Here is a 19,315-nt window from a genome sequence, read left to right on the forward strand (position 1 = left end):
TGTTCTTTCACTCACTGGCCACTTTATTAGAAACACCCACCTTGTACTTCCACACAATAGCCACCTTATGGACTCCACCTGTCTTATAGATGTACAATTACAGTCTGTAGCCAATTTTTTTGTTGCACAATTCATCACTCATCCCTCCACCCCTTTCATCATTGGTCAATTTCCGAACACAGGGCCGCTGTTGTCCAGATATCATTTGGGTGGTGGTCCATTCTCAGCACAGCAGTGACTCTGAAATGGTAGTGTGTGTGGTGCTGGTATGAGTGTATCAGACACAGCAGTGTCACTGCTAGTTTAAGAGTGGACTGCCACCCAAAAATGTCCAGCCAAAGCTGGCTCTGTGGTCAGAAACTGACAAGTAATTAAGGGATAGAAGTCAACTGCAAGGTGGAGCTACAAGGTAGAGGTCTCTGATAAAGTGGCTAGTGAGTATATATTGAGCTCCAGTTTGATCATTTGTTAATGTTAGGTGTTTGTAACATACAAACTGTCACTGAAGGGTTTTTAGTCTTACCTGTAAAGATTCTGCTGATGGCCAAAGGTTTGTCACCATGAATGGAGCCTTTTCCTCCTTCCAGGCTAAAACCCACTCCACCTGCATTTTTCTCCAACTCCAGGGTCAAGACATCACCACTCTCATCTGCTAAGGCAGAAAATCATATTATCTGGCTTTGTTATCAAATGTTTAATAGTAATTACACATCCATGACTTTGAGTATAGCCGATTATCACAGACTGACCAACTGATAGGACACTGTGTTTACACTGTATCGACAATTCATGTTGAACAGACCAGTAGAACTGGTCCAAAAAGATTTTACATCAGCTTGCGTTAAAAGTTAAGAATATTTTTGATCTTCTCCTGTTCTTTTTTGGAGATTCAAGGTTTTGTTTCAATGATACACAGAGGTTAATGGTGTGAAACTAGCTTTACTGTACCTGTGAAGCTGGGCTCTGTGCCACTGCTGCAGCTAGAGTCGTTAGCGTTATTTCCTCTGCTGTCTCCTCCCTCTTTGCTCTTGCACACCACAACCACTGCCTGTTTCAAGTCACGCGCTTGGCGGAGTGCTGCCGTAGCATCGCTGTGCTTTACATTCTTCAGTGTCTGCCCGTTGATGGACAGCACCTCGTCTCCTTTCTCAATGGTGCCTTCCTGAGCTGCAAGGCCTTGTGGAAAGACCCTGTGAACCTAGGATTTATAATTAGGAAGCAAAGTTTGATGACAATATTGACACAACTAGTGTGAAAGAACTGCTACTAGGCCATGCTAGCAAGTGCAAAGAAGCTAAGAACATTCATTGTATTATGAACATCAAGCACTAAATTGCTTAAAAGTGATATTTAGCTCTCAGGCATTGAAACATGACTCAGCTAAAAGTCATCTGATCAGGTATCTGATCTCAGATTGAATTACGGGTCTGAAATAGCCAGTGAAATAGATTTCAAAAGTTAATCGAATCCAGAAACCAAAGTACAGTTAGATAACTTTTGCAAAAAAACTTTCAGAACTTTTTCAAAAGTGGACGTTTGTTCCTAGTAAGACTCCGACAGGCTGACAGTTAGCATTAGGTAGGCTAAAATGAATCCTGTGGTGGGCTGGGAGAAGATTAAGCATGCTGTGGGGGAGGCTAACATGAATATGGAGGTCGTACTCACTGTAGTCGCTTTGTTCTCCAGATCGATACCACCAGCAATACTGAAACCCAAGCCAGCTCCTTCCTCCTTGTGCAGAATGACTACATGGATGTCTTCCAGTTGCTGATGGATGAGAGTAATGGTAAATCTGTCAGCAAGAAAGGCTTTCGGGTACATCTGAGCCAATTAAATGTATGGTTCATTTGACCGGCTAAGATGGCTTGCTACAATATAAGAAATGTAGTGTTCTAATCTATTTCAGGCTGATATAAATGTGCTGGAGAGTGATTAGCATTCATGAAGAGATCACAGGTTTACTGCTGTGTAAATAGCAGCTGCCTCCATGATGATTTCCAGATGGGGACGGCTCTGTCAGCTTTGCTAACTTGGTTATTGTGCTGCTGAGAAGATAATGGCTAACCCCAGATACAGCTGTCCACTTTGCAAGCCCTTATCAGCTTCTTGTACGTCTGTCTTCCTCGCTAATGTAAAGTATTTCGCAAGTGCATCACACATCCTGTTAATGGCCATCCTGTTCATTTCTCTGTTGCTATTTTAGGGGTGCGCTAGCTGGACTCTTCGCTTCACTCAGCTATCAGACTGGCAATCTCTCCCTCTCTGCTGCAACATTAACCTGTAGGAAGTCATGAATCATGTTAGTGCTTCATAGGTAATAGCTCTCAAAGAGTTACTAAGGGGGTGATGACATGCAGTATCAACAGGAGAAACGCCTACAGATGTTCAGCAAAGTGCTGAGCCAAGTGCTCCTCTGGGGGAACAGGGAAAGCCATCAAAGTGTGGAAGCTGCACTTTGATTACCTAACACGGTGGAAGCGAGGGCAGACAAATGATACACTATAAACGGCAAGGCTTAAAAGCTTGATAGGGCATGTCTCCTCTGCTACTAGGGGATTTTGATGTGATGGCAGCTATGCTATGTGCTCTGGTATACCAACTAATGGTCCCACCAGCCCTTTTCTGCAGCCCCTAATGTGTTTCTGTCTCTGCAGCATTTCTATCTCTATGGTAGATTCTTCACAGATAACAGTAAACAGATCACAAAGTAGAAAATGAAATTTAAACTGGATGTTTTACAGGTATTTCTGTTAATTTATGTTAATAAGCTGTTGTCTGTATGTTTTTTCTCATTAAGATGAGGCCAATTGGCTGATCCTTTAAAGAGGCATTCTGGCCTAAAACTAAAAATACTTCCTAGCAGTAACATTAGCTATCTGGCTTCTATCTGCATTAGGCAGCTAGTGGAGAAAAACCCTCCCAATTTCAAGAGACATCATCAGAAGATAGTGTTCCTAGTGTTTAAACCTGAAAATCTATGGCTGTGGTCTGATTTGGTCAAATTATTAAAAAACAGGGGTGTCAAACAAATACAAGGCATTACTGTACAATTACTGTATTGTCTCTGTATTGTCAAACAACAAATGTGGCCTGTGCAAAAACTATGGCATATTTTGTATTTTGTAAATAGCAATTCTGCACTAAATTTGCCATATTTAAGTCCCTGTAGATGATGGGTTAACCTACTTTCACTTAGAAAATCAGCAAAACATGTTATTTTTAGTTTTTATTTTTAATTTTCATATGACTGTATTCCCTGAAGCAATGAGTTAGCTTAGCAATTCTCATTCTTCATATTATATCATTATTTTATTTTTTCTTTATATTATTTTACCTAGTATTTAATTAAATAATAATATAATGCCTAAGGACAAGCTCCAATTTGCAGACATATTAACCCCTTGAAATCCTAGGCCTATTACATACTAAGGCTTATTACTCTGTTACTACACAGTCTACAATGTAAACTAGCTGAGTTATTCTTAGGTTATAGAAGTGTGTAATAAAACTTTGGAACCTGGCCACTTGAGGGCCAGATGTACTGGTTAATGCTGCCACTGTAATAAATGAATGAATGAATGCATGAACGAATAAATAAATGAATGACTGAATAAATAAATTAATGAAAGCATTTAAAAAAAAATAGTAACCAGGCCGCTTCAAAATTTTAGCTTAATGGAATTCCTAATAGTAAGTTCAAAATAATGTGTCTTATGTTCTGTTAACGTATTATTTTTAAAGTTTAATAAACTAAAAATGTTGAAAATCAGGCCGGTTAATACAGTGTGAAGTGGAACAGCACAGAAGTTGATTTGAAATGTTTTTGTGATTTGAACTCATGCTCCTTTTATTAATCTAAACTTCTTTTTCTTGTATTGTTTTACTCAAAGAAGTTGGATTCAAGTTGGATAAAACTATTTAAATTGCTTGTTTGGATTGTTGATTAGACAAATAGTCAGGTCTCTGTGCTCATAATATAACTTACAGATTATCTTTATAGCTGTTTAATAACTGAATAAGAAGCCTACACTTTAAAAGAATAGCTGTTTTCAATTATTTTTACAATACGCACAAACTTATGGAGTGTTGCCTAGTCCTTGGTTACTATGCATATGCATGTGATATGTAGAATTGGATGGAGAAATATTCAACAACAGACATTAGCTGGCTGCATGTTTAATGTTCTATACATAATTATGCATACAAGTAATGCACTGAATTTATTTGATTCAGATGCCATTTCTCCCACCACTGTGAAATTAGACTGACCTTTAGGGTGTCCTCATCGAGGTCTTTGACCTCCTGGATCATCCGCTGGATCTCTTGGGGAGGAAGTGCTGAGATCAGGGACTGGGCGCACACTGCAGAGGGTGTGGTGAGGGGTCTTTCAAGTCCATCATCATCTTTCTCGCACTCTTCTCCTCTCTCAATAGTGCGCTCTCTCAGTTCAGCCAGGCTGTAAAGCAGAAATTTAGTAAAAGTCTGGTCCTGGCTACTCATCTACAACTTAATGCAGAATCTTCCCTGCATAAACTACAACTTTAATCTGAAGCTTCAAGTTCTTTTGCATTTCAGTTGTGCAGGTTGCTTACATTTCAAAGCATTCTTCTAAAGATTTCATTTACTTCAAGGTAAAGTTCCCTTCCTTTAGTGTAGCAATAGCGTGGTTGGTGCTTGCATGATGTTATCTTAGTAACAGGAACTTTAGATAAGTCTGTCTGTTGTATCAGTCTAAGGCAGCCAAGCTTCATTTCCTCTTCTAGTTTCACATCAAAGAAACGTATGTGTTTAGCATGCCAATTGCACACAAGATGAAGGATGTGTACAATGCTCAAAGTGTAGCCTAAGCATCTGGTCATTTTGTCAAACCTACACTGCAGTTGTACCTTATCTTATGAAATGCATAGGTTCCACATGCTTCTGGCAATGCTTGAAAGCAAGGCATACCTCACAGAGAAGCCTTTGTCATTGTTGTCTGGTTCTGGGGATTGCGGAGGCTTCTCATCTGAAGAAGCTTCTTCTTCTGAAGGGTTTGAAAGAGATGATCCTGGTGGGGCATTCCAGGGGTTACCTAGCTTTTTGCAGGGGGACTGTGGAAGGGATTGCATGGAACGCATCAAGGCATGGGACACCTGGTTGCTGAAGGACAGGATGATCTCTAGGGAAACCCCCTCCAGACCACTTTGGTTGTTGGCATCTGTAGAAGGGTTGGTGTTCAAAGGTAGACTCCTGGTTCTTAAGCTTGCAGGATGACTTCCTTGATCTTCTGAAGATGAGGGCTTTTCCGATGGAGGATCTTTAGAACTGCTAGACCTTCTGGGGCAATGCCCGACAGAAGGCAAGTCTTCCTCAGGAGGACTCGCTTCCTCCTCTGTTTCGGCTCTAGATGGAATCTCTTCTGGAGGGTTTGTGGATTCCTCAGAGGGGTTTTCAACCACAGCTGGATCACATGTCTCTGTTTCTTCAGATGTTGTTTGCTCTTTTTCTGAAGATGTTTTCTCAGAGGTTGTTTGCTCTACTTCTGAAGATGGTTCGGTGGTGGGAGGTGGTTCAGAAGTGTCAGGTTGAGAGGGTTTGTCATTGTCATTTGCATTGATGACAGAGGTTCTACCTTTCCCTGCATTATTGGTGTCTACAGGCTGTGCCTTCTCAAACAGTGCCTGACTTTTTTCTGTCAAAGGAAGGGATGAGTGTGGAGCTTGTCTTCTGTTCGTCCGCTCTGCTCCATCAGTGTTAGAAAAGGTCTCAAATGAGCTGATCTTTTGCTTGATAGATAGATTCCCTGCTGACGAAGTGGTTCTCAGACTAACGCCAAAGGTCCTTCCAGCATCATGGCTCCTGCTGTCTGGATGTTTAAAAGCCTCCGCTGGCGATTTCCCAGACTTAATGCTTCGGAGGCTTTGGCGTACCCAGGAAGGCTTTGGAGCCACTGGGGGACCCTTTTTAGCACCAGGGGTTTCCTCTGGCTTTGAGCTTGAGATGGCATCTGTGGTTTCTGATGCTGTGCCATTAATCTCGTTATTCCCATTGTGGTCACTCATGGTTTTAGGATGGTGCAGGTGCTTCTCTGGACTATCTGCTATCTTCACCCAGGGGTCAATTTGCTGGTCAGGGCTTAACTCAACACGGCCTTGACGTTTCAGGCCGGCTCTTTTAGATGAACTGCACACGTGGATGGATGTCTCTGAGTCTGAAACAGGTCAAACAGCAAAACTCAGCAAATTAGCAAACCTTGAATACTGCAACAGTGGAGTTTCCATTTCATGTACATGAAAAAATATCATCCTTATTATGCTATGAACTGTAACTTCATATGGATACTACAGTCATTTACTTCGGTTCAGGTTTTTAATCAGTTTCACATCTGACACTGACACAAGCATATCTTTTTGTATCTCATTCTGATAACGGAATTATTTATTACATGATTATTCATGAATCAACAACATATAAACACAAGCACTCCATTAAAATTTACACCATACCTCTGTGTTGTCTCCCCTCCCTGTGTGTTTCACTCGCAGCAGCAGCGGCAGGTTCAGAGAGTGCTGTTTTAGTTCCTTCTAAACGCTCGTCCGCTTCCTGTCACACAAACAGGAAATGGTTGGGTGATCTTGACACTTCATGCACAGCCTTTACAAAGGTGTAGAAATATAGCTGCTTGCCATCGTTGCGACATGCACCACTGATGCAGACACCAACAATCCAACCACACACTCCAAAAGCATGCCCCATGCTAAGCACTTCCACCAACACGAGAGAATCAACACTAAGGAAACTTGGAGGACAACACCAATCCTAGAATTACATTTAAACCATGATGCTCTCTCATGTAAGGAGACATATGTCACACATAAATCTTTGCAATCTGAAAGTCAGCCTTCGTGCACCACATTCACCAGCCCGGAAAGAGGAAGTATTGAAATCCCACGTACATTCTTAAACAGAAGCCTTGAGATCTTTCTCAAAGCCTTGTACACACTGCAGAAAAACTAGAAGCATGTGGAGAAACCAAAGACAGAAGAATAAGTATAAATATATATAATGTAATACATATTAGTATAAAAGGACACAAACTATTTACCAAAAGGAGAGCATTATTAGTCCTGTTTTACCCTTTAAAGCTGGTGAAAAAGTGTCTGTTTCTGCCATTTTATCTACTCTTTTCGAATAATAAAGCAATTCCCAAATACTGTTGTTGCATATATCTGATCTGATATGTAAAGAATGTGTTCTAACAAAGCCAAAACATCTGCAATTCTTATTAATTTTGTGTCAAAAACTGTCATCGTGAACAAGAGAATTTGTAACACATCAGTAAGACCTTATCATGACTAAGTGTTTAAACAAAACAGCTCATACTGATCTGAATAGAGCTCTGAATGAGCTTGTACATTCCCTCTGAAAAAAAACAAGCATCCAACAAGAAAGAAAGCCTCATGCATCTTTTATACAGTGATAGGAAACATGGTAGCTCATAGAAAGCTGCAGTTCTATATACTGAGATTGATAAAATGTCTTTACTGCCATGCATGTGACTAAATTGGATTTTGTGCAGTGCAGTATCTGATACACTGAATAAAAACCAATGCATTCATAGTTTTTTCATAGAGCATTTTAAATGTGGCACTACTGGCTATCGTGATGCATATCGTGTAGCGTGAAAATGTCTTGAAGTATCATCATATTATACTTTTGCACTATCACCCACCTCTATGTGAAGTGACACATAATTATTGTTAGTTATTGCCAAGATTATACAATATGTGACACTATTTTTTTCACAGTAAAATACTGTGTTCATCATTTTATTGTGAAATTAACTCATCTTAAGATGTTTTCTGTAATAATTTAACAAATTGCTGCGAGGTTGACATTGAACTGTACCTCACTGCATTTTAGGATATGACAGCAACTGAGAGTTTAAAAAAAAGGGGCATAAATATTTGAATAAAAGATTACATTTTTTTATTCTGATGGTTCAGGTTTTATTTGAAAGACTTTGAAAGTTAAAGTTAAAATGCCTGTAAAATGTGTATTTGCATTTTAAATGTCTGTATTTGAAATATTATGTGCATATACAGTCCAAAACTGTGAATAAATATGTTAATTTAGTGTATTTAATTTAAAATATGTTAAGTCATTTTTCATATGTAAATTTTCAGTAAATTACTGTCCACTGAGTTACATCACCTTTACAGATGTTATGTAGAAATACAGGAAATTACTGTAATTTATTAGTATACAGAATGCAGGCACATTACAGTGATCTTGTGGTGCAGGTGATTGTGGAGTATGCAGTTGATATTTACTGTTACTTACTTTTGATATGGTACTGCAAATGTCTGTAATTTTACAGTGATATTATTTACAGTGCTGGATTAATTGCAGTACACCTAAGGCCCATTTGCTGTGCATATACAAACACTAGTGTTTTTGGTCTCTGTTTGTATACAGAGACATATTAGGTGTTGGGTGCAAATAAATTATGAACTGTAAATATGACATAGGTGCAAATATGTAAATATGAGTTTCGCAGTGCATTCACACTCTGAACAGGAAAAGAGACCCAACGCTATGTACAGCAATGCTTTGAAGGTAGCAGTCACGCAAATCACGCCTTCTTTCACTCAGCTACCATTTATGGGCAATCCACTTGTCTCAGTTTGCCACATCCTTCTTTCTGATGGTATTAAGCAAATGCAGAAGTACCCCACACAAAAGCTACAGAAACTCTCTGAACAATCACTAAATATTTAACATATTTACTCTTCTGGGACAGCACTATACTTAAAACTAGTTTTAAAATGTCTTACAACCCGTTTTCACTAGTCAGAGTAAAATTCAGGAACAGAAAGTAGTTTGAATTTGCCTCTAAACAAGTGTTCAAAAAGTGACCAGTGTTCAAAAATCTGCAAAGCAAAAGTCCTACCTGGCAGTAGCTTTGTGAATGCAGCAGGTCTTCCTCTTTCTGTGGAGAACCTCGACTGGAGCCACTCGAGTCAGTCAACGCCTCTTCGCTGGTGACATCCTGCCTCCTGCAGTACCGCCGCGGAAGAGAGCGTGGTCTGGCCTTGAAACCCCTCGGCCTCCCCACTGCCACTTCTAATGACTGCTGCCCCGCAAAGTTCGCTGGAGAGTTATAGGGGACATTGTAGTCATCGTCTGCCAACGAGGCTGGGGACAATCTGCCATTGGTTGGAACTTCACAATTGGCTGTAATTGAAGCATCCATGCTGTGTACCCTGGTGATGTGCTCTTGGTGTGGATAGGGCAGTGTATTGGTGCTGGCTGGTGCACAGCGCTGACTGTAGGCACCCTCACTGCAGGACCGCATCATGGGTTTCTGGGCCCGTCTGCAGGTTAGCTGGCTTTGACTCCGCTCCAGGCAGCGCTCACACTTCTGCCTGCTGTGTGAACAGGGGTCCAGCCTTCTTAGACCTGAGATAGTAGAAAAAGTAATAGATCCGACTTAAACCTGTGGTACACAATCTTCCCCCTAGCCCAAATGTAGTTGACCTGCCAGTACATGTTTGTATGTGAACTCTGCTTTAGTTTTCCACTGGAGCCACGAGGCTAATGCAGCTAGCAATGGAAGCTTATATGCTTATTATCATTGTGCAAACTGCATGCCTCACTTTCCAAAACCACATGACCAAATCATCACATTCATACTATGACATACAGTTATATGATGACAAAAGTATAGATAAAATTCAGGCTTTACTTTGTTCAGCTATGCATCAGTTATTGTCCATGGACTCTCCACGAAAGAACATCATTTAGCATCAGAAATTCTATATGAGATTAGCACAGTGCTAATTGGTGGGGTATAAGCTTTCTTTACTGATAGCTACATTAGCCTCGTAGCTCCAGAGCATGAACTACATTTGAGGTAAATGTATTGCAATAGCTTCATGATCAGACCTTCAGGCCCACCACTGAACTGATACAAGACTGCTTAAGTGGCGTTGAACAAATTAAGGCTTGTTCTTGTTTTGTTAGAGACAAAACAAGAACTTGTTTTTGTTTTGATCCTATAAAGCCCACTGGCAACTGAAGTTGCAACAGTTTATACATTACTTTCTTTTTTATAAGTCTAATTAAGTGTTATATCACTTTTAAAAGATTCATTAGTGAAAGAATCCAGTGCAGAGAGACATTATAATCCCCTTGTAAAGCATTACCTGGTAATCATAGGTTTTGATTGTCTTTATTAAGCAATAAGTAGAGTGACTTAGGCATTTTCCAGAGCACTTTATTTGTGTATTATACATTGTCTTTGGTGCCACATTTCAGAGGTCCATTATCATTAACTTTGGGCCTTTAGGCTGTTTAGTAACAGCGCTTGTAGTCAACATCTAGCCTGTAGATTGCATTTCAACTTCCTATATAGAACCACAGTGCTGTGGAAAGTATTGCTTAATAAAGTAGTAATATGTGTATATATATATATATATATATATATATATATATATATATATATTACAGTATAATCACTTTATGATTATATATATATATATATATATATATATATATATATATATATATATATATATATATATATATATATATATAATCATCACTGTAATGTAATGCATCTTACCCTCCATACTCCACTGACTCTTGTCTCTCTTCAGTTTGCTGTTCTCTACTGCCTGAGCAATGGCCTCATTCAGCTGCTGTTCAGAAACCTGCACAGACAAATACAAACAAAATGCATTTTTTATTTAATTTGTTTTACTTTATTTATTCAACTTGGAAAATGCACATCAGTCAATGTTAGTGCAGATGCACCAGAGTTCGTCTAATGGCCAATCTGTAGTCCCTGGGCAGTGGCAAATTAAATAGAAACATTAAGACAGAACAACTCATAGACCGTCTACATGTAAGGTAACACAAATCAGCATGCCACAAAGAGCATAACAGAGTCCCTGACATTGTAATTTCAACAATGATGAAGAAACAAAGTGAGCCGAGTACATTAAGCTAGTAATAATGTGCATCTCCAATTACTGTGCAATCTAATATTAGCGCACAGTGTGCCTGTACAAGACAGAACATGAACATTTCCAATTCTAGATCCACCCAGCACTGCACTGTGGTGTGGTAGCATTTACTGTGTATGTCCCAAGTATGTAGACACCTGCTTATCCAGCGTTTCTTCAGAAATGAAGGGTATTAACAGGATGTTTGCTCTTCTTTGCTGCAGTAACAGCCTCTACTCTTCAGAGAAGGCTTTACACTAGATGTGTGATTGAGCATTAGTGAGGTCAGGTACTGATGCTGAATGGTCAGTTCTGGATCACTCCAACTCATCCCAAAGGTATTAGATGGAGCTCCATCACTTCAGAGAATGCAGTTCCATTGCTACACAGCCAAATGCTGGACGCTTTATACCCCTTTAGCCGATGCTTGGCATTAGACACGGTGACTTTAGACTCATGTGCATCTGCTTTAAAGCATCCCATTCTGTTAGTAAGTGCTTTTCTATGGAAATTATACAAGCTGTGTCAGCAATGAGGGACCTAAATATAGTTGAATGCACTGGATGCTTTTGGACATGTACTGAACCTCTAAGTCTTGATCTTAAGGTGTACAAACCTTCTAATATAGTAGGCTTGTACAGTATGGACAAAATTCCATTTTATGACCCTTTGCCATCCGGTAATATTTTTCAAGATATTGTGGTTATATATTGTGATATTGCATGATATAGTGATTTTTTTGCAAGATACTTTAATAACCTTGCTAGGTAGTGTGATTATGTTACAAGATATTATGATTATAATGCTAGAAATGGCAATTATATTGCAGGATACTGTGATTATATTGCTAAATAAAGTGATTATACTGTAATATATTGTAAATATATATTATTAGATATAGTGATTATATTGCTAGATAAAGCGATTATACTATAAAATATTGTAAATACATATTGTTAGATGTTGTCATTATATTGCCTGATAAAGTAATTATACTGTAATATACTGTTAAAATGTATTGTTAGATATAGTGACTATATTGCTAGATACAATGATTATACTGTAATATATTGTAAGTACATATTGTTAGATATACTGATTAAATTGCTAAATACAGTGATTATACTGTAATATGTTGTAAATACATATTGTTAGATATAGTCATTATATTGCTAGATAAAGTAATTATACTGTAATATACTGTCAATATGTATGGCTTGATATAGTGATTAAATTAAAAATAAAGTGGTTATGTAAATATATATTGTTAGATGTAGTGATTATGCTGTAATATATACATTTCTGGGGTGATTATATGATGACTAGACTAGAGTTCTGCATAAAATGTCCATAATTTCCATACAAATAAAATATATATATAAAAAAATATACAATACAATATTAGATCAGCACAGTTTGATATTTTGGTTTACCTATTTTTGGCAATAATCATGTTGATGTAATTAATAATGCTGATGTGTAAATGACGTACGCCATTGAATTAAGTAAATTCTGTGCATTACTTGTTCAATGCAGTCTGGATTGTTTTAATCAAAACTAAAAACTGGAGCTGTGATTGGCCGGTACTCAGTAAAAAACATTGTCACTGGTTATATGGCTTATTTGCAATCAAAGCCTTCTGCTGTATTAGAGCTGCATCAAGAAATAATCATTTGCGCAGAGCTAGTTTACACTCTGGAGCTGTTCTCTCATGAAGAGCTCCACAGCTGCATATCTGTGATGAGACGTTAGACCTACTTTTGGGTCGGGGTGTCGACTGATGATGATTTGAACCGGACCAGGACTGCACTGACTCAGAACTGTGTACACATCGTTTAGTGACATGCTGCAAACCACCGTGTCATTAATCTCCATGATCTCATCACCACATCTGAAACACAGATTCAGAGAGGGGGGTGGGGTGGGGGGGTGTCAGAGATCCTGCTGAAAGTCACAGGAGCAGAAAAATCCACTGAATTTATTCGATTATATATATGCAGTGTTTAGAATAGCTGTTTTCAATAATAATTTATTAGAAAATAAATCTTTAAAAATATTCCAAATACAACTTTTTCAAGGTTTCAGATGAGTATTAACACAGCAGGGATGTTAAATGCGTCCAAAACGATGAACAAAGCTAAAATGTGAAAGCTGTAGAACATTGAGGATTGATTTAAAATAAAATTAATGTGCAGAATTTATCATATTTTATAGAGGAATGCAAATATCATGGAAGATAACTTGGAAAAAAATTATTTAAATAATTACAGCCTATTAGTTATCATTGTAATCCATTCGATTATATCAGTTTAATCGATCTCCCATTATTTTTAAAATATTGAATAAACATTCAAAAAATTAATCTATTATTAACTATATGATGGAAACTGTACTATGCATTGTACTGTATAACAGACAACGTACTGTAATTTTATTAGAATGTCATTCTTTTCACCACAAGATTTTTTTTAACAAAGTAAAAAAAGTTTTAACGAAGTATGTAGAGAAACCGATGGACTACAGTCTGTAATTGTAGAACTACAAAGTGCACCTAGGTCATAATGTTATGCCTGATTGGTGTATATAGCTATGTATAGGGGGCACTGTGGTAATAATGACAGTCATCAAACAGGATGAAATAAGTTATTTTACTTTGTCAAATACAGCACGTTTTTATGTTCTGGATTTAGTCCCATGTATACGGACTGGAACAGCTTCTCTAATGTGTGTCCAGAGGCTGATTATGTACCCTAGAAACCACCTAGAATACCATAGCAACTACATATCCACACTCTAGCAACCACTGGTAGCACTATAGCAACTGCCCTGCAAGCAACCACCTGGGATACTGTAGCTTCCAGAGGCTTACTATGTGGTCATTAAAGTGCAACTGTAATAATCTTTTTAGCATATGTATCATAAAGTACCTCAAGCGTCCATCCATGTGCGCCACAGATCCTGGTGACAGAGTGTGAATGTAGATACCAGGGCAGCCTTCAGCAGACGGCACACAGCACAGGCCGATACCGAGACCCACACCGACCTCTATACACAAACACACTGTCATCTCACTGTACAGCTTCATAACTGAGGACTGTTAATACTGAGAGATCTGTCACTACAGCAGCATATGCGCTAAACCATGCAGATATAATGGAACCAACAGAGACCAGAACAGCTTCATTAGTGCAAGATACAGTTAAATGCAAAAGTTTGGGCACCCCTGGCCTGTTTTTTTTTCCTGAGTGTTCTCTACAGAGAACACACTTCTGCCCATTTTAACATAATGGAAAAAAAATAAAACACCTGTGTCACATTTATTTTTACGGCACATTTAATGTTAATTATTTCCAAGACATTAAACTCAAATTGTGCAGAAAAATGCCATATTTAAGTGTTTTCTCTATAAAGGATGTGTTCACAAAATATGTAATTTGACCAGGGGTGGCCAAGCTTTTGAATATGACTGTATGTGCATGTAAAAAATGTATATCTCTTATGATTACAATGTGGAAGGTACAGTGCTGTTCAAAAGGATAACTTGTCATATTTATACATTTTGTTATTTTATTCAATAAAAACTTAATTAACATATGGCTGAAATATTGTAAACAAGACAATAACGTTTTATTCAATATTTCAAGTTTTCTGCAACAAACAATAAAGTATTAAATGATAACTTCATTCTGGATTTTAATTTCAGTATGCTTTCTTTCAGAATATTAATTTTATTAGAACTAGATTCTAGATTTTAACTTTTGTTAGAGCTCATTGTTTGTATAAAATGCATCAGAAATTCATTTTGAAGATAAATTTATTATAATTTGTTGATTTTAATTTATTAGAACTTCATTCTAGATATTAATATAATTAGAATGTCATTCTAGATATTATTATTTTTAGAACTTTATTCTTGATATTAATTTGATTAGAACTTCATTCTGGATAATAATTTTTTTTAGAACTTCATTCTTGATAATAATTAAAATAAAACTTCATTCTGGATATTCATTTAATTAAAACTTCATTCCAGATATCAATTATATTATAACTTCTTTCTGGATGTTTATTTTATTGTATTTTTCTAAGAACTTAATTTTATTATAATTTAATTTTCATTTTATTTTAAGTGGATTTTTTTCCTGGATATTATTTTTTACTAGAACTTCATTCTAGATATTAATTTAGTTAGAGCATTATTCTGCATATTAATTTTATTATAACCTTACATCAGACATTCCTTTCATTGGAAATTCTGGATATTAATTTATTTAAAACTTCATTCTTGATTACAGAATAATCTACTGCTCTGCTCATCAGTCTGGACACATCTAACTTTTTCATTTTATGTACAGCTTCCTACAGATGACATGAATCATGTGACACACATTGTTTTGTATCATTAAAAATAGTGATTTCCAGCTTTTGAACAGTAGTGTACTTAGACAGGGTGGTACGATATGACCTCGCTCAAACATAAACATGGCAAGTAATACTGACCCTTCTGTAATGTGATCTCCATCATGATGCGGTCTCGTGCCTTGGCAGGGTTTCCCAGGCAGGTGTACTCGGCCAGGTCAGCACTGGTCCTGCTGATTCCCGCCGTGGAGCTGAGAGATCTGGAGCGACAGAGCTGAGCCGCCTGTGTCCCACTGCCCGACAGAGCGTCCATCCGCAGGCTCGTCCGCACCACCAGAGTCAACAAACCCTTCTTCACTTGCTTCAGAAAACACAGAGAGAGAGACAGAGGGAAATGGACTTGAACAAGGAGGGATGGACCAGGAAATGGGGGAATGGATGCATATGGACTGTGATGCTGAGGCAAGTTGGGTCAGTAAGGCAAAGTAAGAGGGGCCTGGTAAAAGTCATGGATGTATGGATGGATGGAAGGATGGATGGATGGATAGATAGATGGATACATTGATGACACTGATGGACAAAAGTAGGGTTTGATGGATGAAAGTGTAGATGGATAGGTGGATGGATGAATGGATGGACGGTTGCATGAATGAATGCATAGATGCATGGATGCACAGATGGACTGATGCATGCAAGGATAGATAGACTTTCAGATGGATGGATGGATAGATGGCTGAATAGATGGATAAATGGATGATGCGTTGATGGACAGAAGTATGGATGGATGGAAATGTAGATGGAAGAGTGGATGGAGGGATGGATGCATGAATGAATGCATAGATGCATGGATGCATAGATGGACTGATGCGTGCAAGGATAGATAGACTTTCAGATGGATGGATGGATGGAAGGATGGATGGATGGATGGGTGGATTCATGAATGATGTATTAACGGACAGAGGAATGGACGGAAGTGTAGACGGATGGGTGGATGGGTGGATGGATGAATGGATGGTTGCATGCATTGACGATAAAGCCATCATCAAATGATCAATGAAGCTACTAGGTTTTGATAATTCCTAACTGAGTCTGTGGAGGAAAATTTAAAACCTGACATTTATTTATTTATTTATTTATTTATTTATTTATTTATTTATTTATTTATGTGAGGTAATAATTGAAGAATAGGTACTGAAAGTAAGAATGAAGATGAAGAGCTCACTTTAAACCTCTGTAAGGCGTCCTCATGAGTGAGACCGTGCAGAGACTCTCCATTCAGCTCCAGAATTTCATCTCCTGAAAAACATGCACAGAGGCTTTTAAACTTGTGTAACAGACAGTTAGACTATTGCTGCAAACACTGATTGAACTCTCTGGTCTGTTAGAGCTGAACTGGATGCATTACGTAGATGTACACTCAAAAGCAGAAAGCTAACTATCAGTCAAACCAAAAGACAGTGAATGGCAGAAGTGCTGTCGTCTCTACCTTCCTGCAGTCTTCCATCAGCTGCGGCCGCTCCACCTGGGAAAATCGTCTTCACGTAGATTCCCATTGGACCATACATGCTATCCCTGCCTCCCACTATACTGAAGCCCAGACCCTGCAGGACGAACAGGAACAGGTGCCTTTACTAATCCATATATAGATATATATGAAGCACAGCAGTGATGGCTGGAATAATGAACATAATATAAAGCTACAAAAACGCTACTTTGCCAATATTTATACCTCACAAATGACTTTACACCCACCAACATTAAAACCACCTTCTCGTTTCTACAATCATTGTCCATTTTATCAGCTCCACTGACCAAATAGGAGCAATTTGTAGTTCTGCAGTTACAGACTGTAGTCCATCTGTTTCTTTCACCCTGTTTTTCAATGCTCAGGACCCCCCCACAGGACCACCAAAAAGCAGGTATTATTTGGGTGGTGGATCACTCTCAACATAGCAGTGACACAGTGACATGGGTTAGTGTGTGTTGTGCTGGTACGAGTGGATCAGACACAGCAGTGCTGCTGGAGTTTTTAAACACTGTGTCCACTCACTGTCCACTCTATTAGACACTCCTGCCTTGTTGGTCCACCTTGTAGATGTGCGTTGGTCATCCTCTAGTCTTTCAGTGGTCACAGGACGCTGCCCACAGGACGCTGCTGGCTGGATATTTTTGGTTTTTAATCCAGCGACAGTGAGGTGTTTAAAACCTCCAACAGTACTGCTGTGTCTGATCCACTTGCACCAGCGCAACACACACTAACATGCCACCACCACATCAGTGTCACTGCTGAGAATGATCCACCACCCAAATAGTACCTGCTCTGTGGGGGTCCTGACCATTGAAGTGTCCATATATATATATATATATGTGTGTGTGTGTGTGTGTGTGTGTATGTGTGGTTACCTTCCCCGGCGCTTTCATCAGGACTATATTACAGATGATGAAAGCCTGAACGCTGCTGCAGGAGTGAAGCAAATGTGCTGAACTGAGAGAGCGAGAGGGCCTGGGCACCGCCTGCAGAGATTCAGACAGAGGAGTAAATATGTAAACAGGTCAATAGCAAACCAAACAAACCACACAGAAGATTATCAGTTAGAGAAAAGGAAGATACACGAGCATTGACTTTCCACGGTCATTCCAATCAGAGGCTGCAGAAGCAGGCATGTGCCTTGTACAGTGTAAACAAGTGTGACGTCAGTGACTAACAGTAGATTTGTTTACAAACAAGAGAGGGAATGTGGCTGACCCTGATTCCCTTTGAGTGAAAATCTGCTTTGTTGTTTTGAGCACTTACTGTAACAGGCATTTGTTTGACTGCCTGTATAATAATCACATTAACACTTGAAGCGCAGTGGAGCAAAGGCAATTCACATTCAGCTCCATTAGAAAGCAGAGTGCGAGGCATAGCTGCATCAGAAGTGTGGATGCAGACACAGTTCAGACACTGTGATGTCTCGGACAAATATGATGAATATATAATCTATAAGATGTCTGTATTATATGGTTCAAATGAGTAGCAGTCAGATGTCCACTGATTTAACATTTTTAGTGGTGTTAATGGAGAAATATTCTTCAATTTGCTTGTATTTCATTCCACAGTTTCTCCAGCTCTTTGGCTTATCTGGTTTAAATAAATAGCCACCATCTCTATTCTAAAGCTTAATATACAGTCGTATACAAAGGTTTGCACACCCCCTGGTCAAGTTTCGGGTGTTCCTTGTCTTCTGTGTTAGTATACATACCCTTGTATTTCCTTTGTTCCCCAGCCAGCATTGTTGCATGTTCCTGGTTTTGGTTTGTCATCCTAGTGTTCCCTGTAGTTTCCCTGCTCATGTTTTCTTTGTGTAAGTTTAGCCATAGTGTTTTATAGTTTTCCTAGTCAGTTCATGTTCTTAGTATTTCCCTTTGTTTCCATGTTTTGGTATGTGAAAATGTGAAAAATGCAGCATTTAAGTTTGTTCCCAGTATAGGATGTGTACACTTTTTTACAAAGAAAATCAACAAAGTGTCATTTGACAGGGGGTGTGCCAACTTTTGCAAATGATTGTCTCTAGTCAAGAATCGTCAAGAATGTTTTTTTTACTATTTAGTTGAGTTAAACTTTTTTTATGTACTAAATACATTCATTTAATACCATTCATTTTTACTCAGTAACTCTTCAACCTGTCTTTATCCATTTGAATGGACGTATGCTGCTGTCTGCAGTAACAACACTCATCACAGCTACGATGTGTTCAAAACAGGCTGTTTTGGCAGCTTATTTTGCATATATGAACTGTATGGACTGGGGGGTGAATGGTATGTTTTGAAAGTGTTTACATACTACATCAAGCTCTTTTGATGTAGCTTTTACCCCTTTAAAATCAAACTACTTACTTTTAAATATAGATATAAAATAAACATATGCTACATTTTATGCTACATAACTAATTACAGTTCTCTTATTTCTGTTTTTACTGTTGTTTCCA

The 19,315-nt window shown here is 38.4% G+C and overlaps 1 protein-coding gene across 2 annotated transcripts in view; it reads right to left on the reverse strand.

Moving 5' to 3' along the window:
* il16 (interleukin 16) overlaps nt 1–19,315 on the reverse strand; it is a 51,162-nt gene that overhangs the window by 3,160 nt on the left and 28,687 nt on the right. The window contains exons 8-21 of one of the 2 annotated variants that reach the window (XM_036585976.1): nt 17,751–17,861; nt 16,834–16,948; nt 16,570–16,643; nt 15,489–15,708; nt 13,916–14,033; nt 12,747–12,879; nt 10,607–10,694; nt 8,933–9,441; nt 6,486–6,582; nt 4,948–6,190; nt 4,270–4,456; nt 1,666–1,767; nt 949–1,198; nt 524–652 (exon numbers count right to left, since the gene is read on the reverse strand). In XM_036585976.1, the coding sequence (XP_036441869.1) occupies nt 524–652; nt 949–1,198; nt 1,666–1,767; nt 4,270–4,456; nt 4,948–6,190; nt 6,486–6,582; nt 8,933–9,441; nt 10,607–10,694; nt 12,747–12,879; nt 13,916–14,033; nt 15,489–15,708; nt 16,570–16,643; nt 16,834–16,948; nt 17,751–17,861 (3,376 nt within the window). The remainder of the gene's footprint in view (nt 1–523; nt 653–948; nt 1,199–1,665; nt 1,768–4,269; nt 4,457–4,947; nt 6,191–6,485; nt 6,583–8,932; nt 9,442–10,606; nt 10,695–12,746; nt 12,880–13,915; nt 14,034–15,488; nt 15,709–16,569; nt 16,644–16,833; nt 16,949–17,750; nt 17,862–19,315) is intronic. The other variant, XM_036585977.1, reaches the window with a different exon arrangement.

The sequence above is a fragment of the Colossoma macropomum genome, unplaced genomic scaffold (assembly GCF_904425465.1).
Source record: "Colossoma macropomum unplaced genomic scaffold, Colossoma_macropomum, whole genome shotgun sequence".
Classification (NCBI taxonomy): domain Eukaryota; kingdom Metazoa; phylum Chordata; class Actinopteri; order Characiformes; family Serrasalmidae; genus Colossoma; species Colossoma macropomum.